General features: G+C 36.4%; 1 protein-coding gene across 1 annotated transcript; it reads right to left on the bottom strand.

Moving 5' to 3' along the window:
• Positions 1 to 1542: 1542 nt before the first annotated feature.
• On the bottom strand, positions 1543 to 2604 carry LOC138895702 (uncharacterized). Its single transcript, XM_070180422.1, has 2 exons — positions 2278 to 2604; positions 1543 to 2226 (listed from the first exon to the last, which is right to left on the bottom strand). The coding sequence occupies exons 1-2, from the start codon at positions 2602 to 2604 to the stop codon at positions 1543 to 1545; spliced, it is 1011 nt and encodes a 336-aa protein (XP_070036523.1).
• Between the last annotated feature and the right edge of the window lie 8319 nt (positions 2605 to 10923).

The raw sequence follows: 10923 nt of genomic DNA, 5'->3' as shown, positions 1-10923 counted from the left end.
GAGATTCATCAAAGATCACATGTATACTCTCTTCAACATTGTTGTATACTTTTTAAGCTTTGATGTGGGATGAGTATACCAGAAATATTCCTTCATCACTTTTGGCATTGAATTTTCCAAGAGCTTCCTTTCCATTATTGAGGATAAAACATTTACACCCAAAGGTTCTTAGATGTGTCAGCTTGGGCTTCCTTTTATTCAACAATTCATATGGAGTCTTGTTCAGAAGGGACCTGATCATGCACCTGTTCAACAAGTAGCAGGCAGTATTGATGGCTTCTGCCTAGAAATTCTTTGCGATCCCACTGTCAATAAACATTGTCCTTGTTATGTCTTCAAGAGTTCTATTTTTTCTATCCACAACACTATTTTGTTGAGGTGTTCTTGGAGCCGAAATATTGTGAGTGATACCATTTTCAGTACATAACTCATCAAATTTGGCATTGTCGAACTCTGTCCCATGATTAGACCTGATGCAAACTACATTATAACCCATCTTCACTTGAATCTTTTTGACTAAATAAACAAACATTTCAAATGTTTCGTCCTTGGTTTTGAGAAATAGGGTCGAGGTATATCTAGAGTAATCGTCGACTATAACGAAGATATATTTCTTTCCTCCCCTACTTGCCACCCTCATGGGTCCACATAGATCCATGTGAAGAAGATCAAGTGACTTTGAGGTTTTGACTTCCCTTTTGGGCTTGAATGAAGATATGACTTGCTTACCTTTTACACATGCATAACACACTTTCTGATTCTTGAAATTTGACTTGGGTAGACCACGAACCAGGTTCGTCTTGACCAATTTGTTCATCAACGTGAAGCTTGCATGACCCAACCTCCTATGACATAATTCAGCATCATTGTCAATAACACTTAGACAGTTGAGATCACCATTCTGTAGAGACTCAAAATCAACAACATAGATATTTTTGTATCTTTTTTGCTTCTAGCACCACCTCACCAGTCACTATGTTTGTGACTGTATATACTTTTGACATAAATTCCACCTTGTTTCCCTTGTCACAGATCTGGGAAACACTGAGCAAGTTGTACTTCAACCCATTTACGTAGTACACATTTTCGATTGAGTGTGAGAGAGACTTTCCAATCCTTCCTACTCCCATAATGTATCCTTTCTTGCCATTACCAAAGGATACACTCCTTCCTTGCGGGGCTTTAAGTGAAAGGAAATTAGTTGTACTTCCAGTTATGTGCTTTGAGCAGCCACTATCCATGTACCATTGTAGGCTGCTTCATTTCACTGTTCCCTACAGAAGAGAATTAGGAGTTAGACTTAGGAACCCAAACGAGTTTGGGTCCCTTATAATGAGGAAAGGGGTGAATGAGTTAGACTTAGGAACCTAGTAGTTACTTTTTCAGCGAAAACTATGTTTTTCTGTTGTGACTGAATCTGGTCTTACAATTTTCTTTAAAGTGCCCAGTGTTGCCACAGTGGGTGCAAAGACAATTATCAGGTACAGTAACATACTTGCTATGAGGGTTGTAGGGAATCTTTTCCCTTTGGAACCCAATCCCCTACTTGTTTCCCCTATTGTTGGTGTACATGACAGTGATAGCATCAGAGGACCAGGTCCACTTGAGTGATTTTTCAAGATCACTCTTCACTCTTCCTAGTTCTTCATGAAGTTGTTTGTTTTTCTCAAGCTCAACACACAGACTAGGCTTCACTGAATTTAACTCGCTTTCAAGCTTAATGTGTGCCTCACTTGCAACTTCCTTTCCCTTTTGAGAATTTTCAGGCCTACTCTCTATTTTAGGTTCTCCAATTGTTTCCTTTAAGTCCACTACCACCACTAATAGGTCATATCTCTTATGCTTAATGTTAGCAACTCTCTTAGCTAAGACTTCTTTTTCCTTTCTTACACACTCAAAGGTCTCTTTTAGGTCTACCACAACGACCATTAGATCATCTCTTTCATGTCCTATATTTGCAATTTCTTCATCTAAGGCATCCTTCTCTTTCTTCAGGTTCTCAATTGTTTCCTTTAGGTTAACAACCACGATTACTAAGTCATCTCTGGTTTGTTCTGCTTCTCCTAACTCCACAATTAAAGCGTCTTTATCATTTATAAGACCGTGATAAACATCAATTAACACATTTGCCAAAGACATGAATTTTTTAGGAGAATAAGATTTCAAATTTCTCTGAACATCCAGAAAATTTACCTCATCATCGTCGTCATCTTCATCATCATCAGGCTGAGCCAACAAGGCAAAGATTGAGTCATACTCAGTTGCTTCGCTTTACACTGCCATCATTGAACTATCACCATGATTATTTTCTTTTTCAGATTCACCGAAGGAGTCTCCCCATAAAGCAAGAGCTTGCTTTACAACATTGTCAGCGACATTCTTTCTCTTGAAGTGTTTATCAGGATCCGGGTTCCTCTTGGCTGCTTTGTCAAAGTTGTTTTTGTACTGATCTTGCTTTAAGAGAGGGCACTCTTTGATGAAGTGTCCTGGCTTGCCACATTTATGGCAGAGGTCATAATTTCTTGTCTTGCTGGAGTTTCCCCTTTTTTGAATGCCTCCATTCCTGCGAACCATCTTCTGGAATCTTCTTGTCAAGTAAGCCATATCACCATCCTCACTACTTGAATCATTGCTGTCTGTCTTGAGGACCAGGTTCTTCTACCTTTTGGGTTCTCTTCTTCTTCTTCTTCTTCTTATTATTATTATTATTATTATTATTATTATTATTATTATTATTATTATTATTATTATTATTATTATTATTATTCATTTCATATATTTTCAGATTGCCAACAACTTCATCTATGGTCAGTGTCTGCAAGTCCTTCGCCTCTGTAATGGCGTTCACTTTGCTTTCCCACGAACTGGGAAGAACACTAAGGATTTTCCTGACAAGCTTGTTTCTTGGAATAGTTTCACTAAGAAAGTGAAGCTCATTAATGATGTAGGTGAAGCGAGTGTGCATATCTTGGATGGGTTCATCATCTTTCATCCTGAAAAGCTCGTATTCAGTTGTGAGCATCTCGATCTCGGATTGCTTAACCTATGTTGTTCCTTCGTGAGCTGTCTGAAGAGACTCCCGGATTTCTTTTGCTGATTGGCATGCCGATATCCTGTTGTATTCATCAGGACCAATGCCACAAACAAAAATTTTCTTTGCACGAAAGTTCTTTTCTATGGCCTTTCGATCAACGTCATTGAATTCCTTCCTCTTCTTGGGAATGGCTACAGCTGGGTCGCCAAGATTCTTGGTGGGAACAAAAGGTCCGTCAAATATGACATCCCATAGCTCAGAATCTTCAGCCATGATGAAGTCGTGCATCTTAGTTTTCCACTATCCGTAATACTGTCCATTGAACCTAGGTGGTCTGTAAGTAGACTGGCGTTCTTCGAAGTTTGGAGGAGCAGCCATGAGGATCCTTTCTAGGTGTTAACCTGATAGAAAGAACCCGTTCTGATACCAATTGATAGAATATAAGGGTCCACCAAACTCTATAGAGAACCAGATTCTCTATCAGTTCCTATAAAACACACGCACACTGTAGTAAGTAGATGACAAGAGGAATTTTACGTGAAAAATTTCCAGCTCAACGGGATTAAAAACCACGACCTACCCTTGTAGGATTTCAACTTTACTACTGAGCAACTTTTAGATTACAACCTATCCAACCTAGGAATTAACCTCTTAATCTCTCACTAACTTGTAATACTCTATTACAAGCCACTTTTTAATAAATCTATTACAAAGTCTTTACAACTCGACTATCTCTAGCCAAGACTCAAACACAAAGGTTTAAGGTTTACAAAGTGTTTCCTACAGAATACTTCTAAACAAGCTAAGTAGGAAATACAATTTAAGATCTATTACAAAGTTACAACTCAACTAAGGACATACAATGACTTGTTGTGGGGAAATGGTCCATAGTAGTGTTGTTCTTTGTTCTTGATGCACTTGAGAATTGATTGCTTGATAATCAATGGCCGTGTGAGAGCTTTGATGATTTCTCTAAGTGAACAAGTGATTTGTTTTACCTTCCTTGATGTTAATAATGCATTTGTGACATCACTAGGTTGATGTAAGCAAGGTAGGTAAAAGACACTCTCCATAAAGTTGACTGCTGCACTGCTTCTACACTATAGTGTGTGCAGGCAACAATTTTATAACTAGGGCAGTTGACCTGTACTGTTTCCTCTAGAAACGATAGTTATCTATTCCCTCTATTATTTTTCTGACTCTGAAGAGTTGAAGCATATACCAAGTTGGAACCTTTCGATCTTAAGGTGTTGAGGATATGTAACTGGTTCCTTATCTGGTTCTTGGCAGTAAATTTGTTAGATCATCAAAACATAAAGCAAGGTAGTTGTATCCTATCAAATGCCTTTGAAATCGTTTTTCGATTCTGGCTCTTAAGAGACGGAGAGTTACTTGCTTTTCAAATCTATTTAAACTTTAAAGAACTCCATGAAAATGGTCAGTATGAATGAAGATGAAAATTGTATAGCAAAATAAGTGATTAAGCATATTGAAGTTCTTTAACTAATATAGGTAAACACTGATTTTTCGTTTAGTTACCTATGGCCTTTAGCTTGCCTAGGTTTCTAAGATAGTTCAAAGATGATAAAAAAAAAAGCACTTAATCAATATTGTTAGTGTCACACATATATATAAACAAACAACAGATTTATTTAAAGAGATAAAGAGGAAGGAGGCCGGACTCAGAGTTTTAGGCCTAAAAGAAATGCTAGGCCCAACATATTTTGAACAGAAGTAGCAAGCTCCAGTGACTCAGACTCTAGTAAGGGTAGCAAGTGGGCCGCTCCAGGCCTTGGAACGGCCCGGGCCCGCGGGCCAAACGGGCTAAACGGGCCAGGTCCGTTTGGCCCAGTTTTAGTGGGCCTGGGCCGGTCTCGTGATTTGGGCCCGCCAGGCCCGGGACCATTTAGCCCGCCAAGGACCGGGACCGGCCCAACTTTTTTTTAACCCCAAACGTTTTATACATTTAATATATATACTATACTATACTATATATCGAATATAACTTATTATTTATATATATATATATATATATATATATATACACTATACTATATATACATCTTATATATAGTATATAAGTTGTATATATAGCTTATCGATATATATATATATACAATATATATATATATACATCTTATATCGATATACTATATATACATCTTATATACTATATATATTCGATATTAAATATTGAATATTAAAATTTAGGTCACAATTCTATAATAAAATTTACTAAGCATTGTCTTAGATATTTTTTTTAATATCCTTTTGTCTCTAATATCTATTTAATTTTTTTAAAAAAAAAATATGTTGGGCCTACTTAATCCACTTAGCCCGTTTAGCCCGCGGTCCGGGACCATTTAGCCCGAGACCAAACGGTCTCGGTCCCGGACCGGTCCTTACAAAAAGTCCGTTTAGGTCCGGGCCCGTTTGGCCCGTTTAATTTGGGCCTGATCCGAGACCGGGCCCGAGACCGTTTGGACCGGCCCACTTGGCCCGGGACTGGCCCATTTGCCAACCCTAGACTCTAAGCTGAAATTTGGGACTGAGTTCTTGAGAACTTAGCAGGCCTAGTTCAGTCATATATGCAAAAGAAAAGAGAGACATTAGTGATAAAACACAATAAAATATAACATTCAAGTGATATTAAGAGTATGATAAAGCTAATTATGAGACCCAATAAGATACAAATTAGCACTGTTGGAGTGAAGACCAAACTTTATTTATACTAATCCTAAGAGGATTAATGATGGCCAATGACTAATGGCTTAGGGTAAGACCTTATTCATAAACAAGGTATCCTTGGAGTCTCTGGCACTTCAGAGTTCACAAATATCTCAAGGACCCCGAGCAGTGCTTTTGTTAGGGAAGGACACCTCATCCACAAACGAAGTCCCACCCCGAATACCCTTAGTTACTCATAATCATTCTTCCATAAACGTTTAAACATGAATGAGGAAATCATTCTAATAACTAACATGGTAGCAGTAGTTAGAACAAAGTTTCAAGTAATACATATTGTCATAGAAGCTTCAAAAAATACCGTCAGCAGAGCATGAGGATATCAACTTTAATTCAAACACAAGAATGTAGGCTGCTACTGGTATTTACACTATCATTCTGGAAAATGCATCAGAACACTTGAAGGAATCAACCACAAATGTAAACAAGTAGAGGTCATAGCAGGCACCATTAGACTATTTCAAGTTTGAAATACTAAGTTGAATAAGTTAAGGAGGTAGAGCAGACATGTATCCTAACCTTTACTAACCCTACTGATAGGTCCAAACCTACAAGGATCTTTGACTAAGTTCATAGTGCCCCAACAATCATCAGACCATATTCAATCAAAAGTTCATACATTAATTAAATCCTCAATTTTGCTAGATGTATGAATTAACAAACTTGTCCAAAATTTCTAAAGAGCATCAACAAAAGTACTTATGTTGTCAAGTATGTCAATCTTAACCCTAATCCAAGCTAATAACATGATCACTCACCCTTTCAAGCTCATAATCTTAGATTCACACTAAGCTATTAAGAGTCAAGATATTCATATAAACAGAATATGGTACTCAAAACACGGTAGGCAAACATCATTGAGTTACCCCTAAGTTCATCTATAATCACAACTAACTTATATTCCAAATTCTATATTGTTAATCCTTTCGAGATTCAGCCCCTTTTATGAGATGATACAGTTCTTAAAAGAGAAGTATGAGAGTACAAACATGAGTATCCTTTACATGGAAGACAAGCAGGAAGTCTGATAACAAACATGAGTGTTCTTAAGGGACTGCAAGACTATAGAGCATATCAGAGGAACAAATGATATAGAATCATACTAGCAGGTTCATTACAGGAGTTCAGAACATGAAAGTTTCACATATACTGAGTAGGTATGGTTCTAGTAGCAGAACAATCAATCCAAGAAGACAGGTTGAGTGTGATAGTCTAGGCATGATGAAGTTCAGTTCTGATATATTAACGGCATAGCCAATCCAAGAGATAGTATAACACAAAGGCAACAAGTGCAACTCTTAACCAAACTTCTAAGGAGAAGTTAATAATAGAACTTAAATTGGGCTAATAAGCAAGGTAGCAGTTGACAGAATACATATGAAAACACCAAAACATTTAAACTAATCGGAGAAACTCATTAAGACTTAAGTTAATCATTTTAGAGAAAATATTTTGCCCAATGGAGCTCACAAGTGTAGCTAAACAGACACAAACATGACAGTTAACGGAAGGATTTCAAACCTACACATAATGATGTTTTAAAGAGTTACAAGGTCAAAGATCATATTTGAAGAGAGTAGGCAACTCAACACCTAGTATGATGAGTTAAACTATAATGACAGGTTTGTATTAGACTTTTAAATGTGCACCCCAACCATAATCCAAATGTTATTAAAGTAGACAGAGTAAGCATGGATCAACATGTGATATTTCTAATTTAATATAAGAAGAGAAGACTTAGAACTTTCATCAGAAAGAGCTTAAGATCATAACAGTAGTATAACTTTGACTAAGCATATGTAGAGAATCATTAAATTCTTTAATTAACTATAGAGATTCAACAAGACCTAGATTTGTTCAATTTAGAGAAGTATTTAGCATCATTAAGTTTACAGGAAAATCGACTAACAATATTACAATTTCAAATTATCAGAGGAAACAATTGGCTCATACATTGAAGATAATATTCAATGTTAAGGCATGATAAGCTAATAGCATACATCATTAAGTAAAGATAAACAACAAAGACAACATAGTAAGCATGATTATATTTTAAGGAGTCAAAGAAAGAGAGGGGTTATACTGACCTTCTTTTGAGCATCAAACCAAACAAATATCTTTTGTTTAGCCAAGTAGGAACCAAAAACTCAAACTTCACATAGTGAATTAGCTCAGTACTGGAAAGAAGAGAAAAGATTAAATCAGTGAGGGAGTCTAAGTTTTTAGTTATTTAGATTATATATGTTATCCGTGTTAGGTGAAAGAAATTAAAGCCTCTATTTATAGTGCCTTCAAGCCTAGGGTTCCGACAGATTTGAAATAGTGAGCGGAAGATGACAATGAGTTGATGACGATGGGGAGGGAGTAAAAAAATAGTGAAGAACAGATGGAAAAGTACCAAAGTGATTTACCTAGGCACGAGGACAATCTTCGAAGACGGAAAACCATAGGATAAAATCCCAATGTCCAGAGCAATGTCCAGAGGTCACTACGTTTGACCTCTGGAAAAAGAATAACGATAATGATACTGAAGAAATGGTCATGCATGCCATGGATTTAAAAGATCACAATGTCCATGCCATGTATACTATATATACATCTTATATCGATATACTATATATACATCTTATATACTATATATATTCGATATTAAATATTGAATATTAAAATTTAGGTCACAATTCTATAATAAAATTTATAAAGCATTGTCTTAGATATTATTTTTAACATCTTTTTGTCTTTAATATCTATTTAATTTTTTTTAAAAAAATATATTGGGCCCACTTAGCCCGTTTAGCCCACGGCCCGGGACCATTTAGCCCGGGACCAAACGGTCCCGGTCCCGGACCCGTTCTTACAAAAATTCCATTTAGGCCCGGGCCCGTTTTGTCCGTTTAATTTGGGCCGGACCCGAGACCGGGCCCGAGACAGTTTGGACCGGCCCACTTGGCCCGGGACCGGCCCATTTGCCAGCCCTAGACTCTAGGCTAAAATTTGGGACTGAGTTCTTGAGAACTCAGCAGGCCTAGTTCAGTCATATATGCAAAAGAAAAGAGAGACATTAGTGATGAAACACAATAAAATATAACATTCAAGTGATATTAAGAGTATGGTAAAGCTAATTATGAGACCCAATAAGATACAAATAAAGCACTGTTGGAGTGAAGACCAAACTTCATTTATACTAATCCTAAGAGGATTAATGATGGCCAATGACTAATGGCTTAGGGTAAGACCTTATTCATGAACAAGGTATCCTTGGAGTCTCTGGCACTTCAGAGTTCACAAATATCTCAAGGACCCCGAGCAGTGCTTTTGTTAGGGAAGGACACCTCATTCACAAACGAAATCCCACCCCGAATACCCTTAGTTACTCATAATCATTCTTCCACAAACGTTTAAACATGAATGAGGAAATCACTCTAATAACTAACATGGTAGCAGTAGTTAGAACAAAGTTTCAAGTAATACATATTGTCATAGAAGCTTCAAAAAATACTGTTAGCAGAGCATGAGGATATCAACTTTAATTCAAACACAAGAATGTAGGCTGCTACTGGTATTTACACTATCATTCTGGAAAATGCATCAGAACACTTGAAGGAATCAACCACAAATGTAAATAAGTAGAGGTCATAGCAGGCACCATTAGACTATTTCAAGTTTGAAATACTAAGTTGAATGAGTTAAGGAGGTAGAGCAGACATGTATCCTAACCTTTACTAACCCTACTGATAGGTCCAAACCTACATGGATCTTTGACTAAGTTCATAGTGCCCCAACAATCATCAGACCATATTCAATCAAAAGTTCACACATTAATTAAATCCTCAATTTTGCTAGATGTATGAATTAACAAACTTGTCCAAAATTTCTAAAGAGCATAAACAAAAGTACTTATGTTGGTAAGTATGTCAATCTTAACCCTAATCCAAGCTAGTAACATGATCACTCACCCTTTCAAGCTCATAATCTTAGATTCACACTAAGCTATTAAGAGTCAAGATATTCATATAAACAGAATATGGTACTCAAAACACGGTAGGCAAACATCATTGAGTTACCCCTAAGTTCATCTATAATCACAACTAACTTATATTCCAAATTCTATATTGTTAATCCTTTCGAGATTCAGCCCTTTTTATGAGATGATACAGTTCTTAAAAAAGAAGTATGAGGTACAAACATGAGTATCCTTTACATGGAAGACAAGCAGGAAGTCTGATAACAAACAAATGAGTGCAGAAACTTTAAAAAGAGGATACTTAGATACATATAAGAGATGTTCTTAAGGGACTGCAAGACTATAGAGCATATCAGAGGAACAAATGATATATAATCATACTAGCAGGTTCATTACAGGAGTTCAAAATATGAAAGTTTTACATATACTGAGTAGGTATGGTTCTAGTAGCAGAACAATCAATCCAAGAAGACAGGTTGAGTGTGATAGTTTAGGCATGATGAAGTTCAATTCTGATATGTTAACGGCATAGCCAATCCAAGAGATAGTATGACACAAAGGCAACAAGTGCAACTCTTAACCAAACTTCTAAGGAGAAGTTAATAATAGAACTTAAATTGGGCTAATAAGCAAGGTAGCAATTGACAGAATACATATGAAAACACCAAAACATTTAAACTAACCGGAGAAACTCATTAAGACTTAGGTTAATCATTTTAGAGAAAGCATTTTGCCCAATGGAGCTCACAAGTGTATCTAAACAGACACAAACACGACAATTAACGGAAGGATTTCAAACCTACACATAATGATGTTTTAAAGAGTTACAAGGTCAAAGATCATATTTGAAGAGAGTAGGCAACTCAACACCTAGTATGACGAGTTAAACTATAATGATAGGTTTGTATTAGGCTTTTAAATGTGCACCCCAACCATAATCCAAATATTATTAAAGTAGACAGAGTAAGCATGGATCAATAGGTGATATTTCTAATTTAATATAAGAAGAGAAGACTTAGAACTTTCATCAGAAAGAGCTTAAGATCATAACAGTAGTATAACTTTGACTAAGCATATGTAGAGAATCATTAAATCCTTTAATTAACTATAGAGATTCAACAAGGCCTAGATTTGTTCAATTTAGAGAAGTATTTAGCATCATTAAGTTCACAGGAAAATC

Source organism: Nicotiana tomentosiformis, chromosome 7 (genome assembly GCF_000390325.3).
Source record: "Nicotiana tomentosiformis chromosome 7, ASM39032v3, whole genome shotgun sequence".
Taxonomy (NCBI): domain Eukaryota; kingdom Viridiplantae; phylum Streptophyta; class Magnoliopsida; order Solanales; family Solanaceae; genus Nicotiana; species Nicotiana tomentosiformis.
The sequence above is the reverse complement of the archived record's forward strand: the minus strand, read 5'-3'. Positions and strand labels throughout refer to the sequence as shown.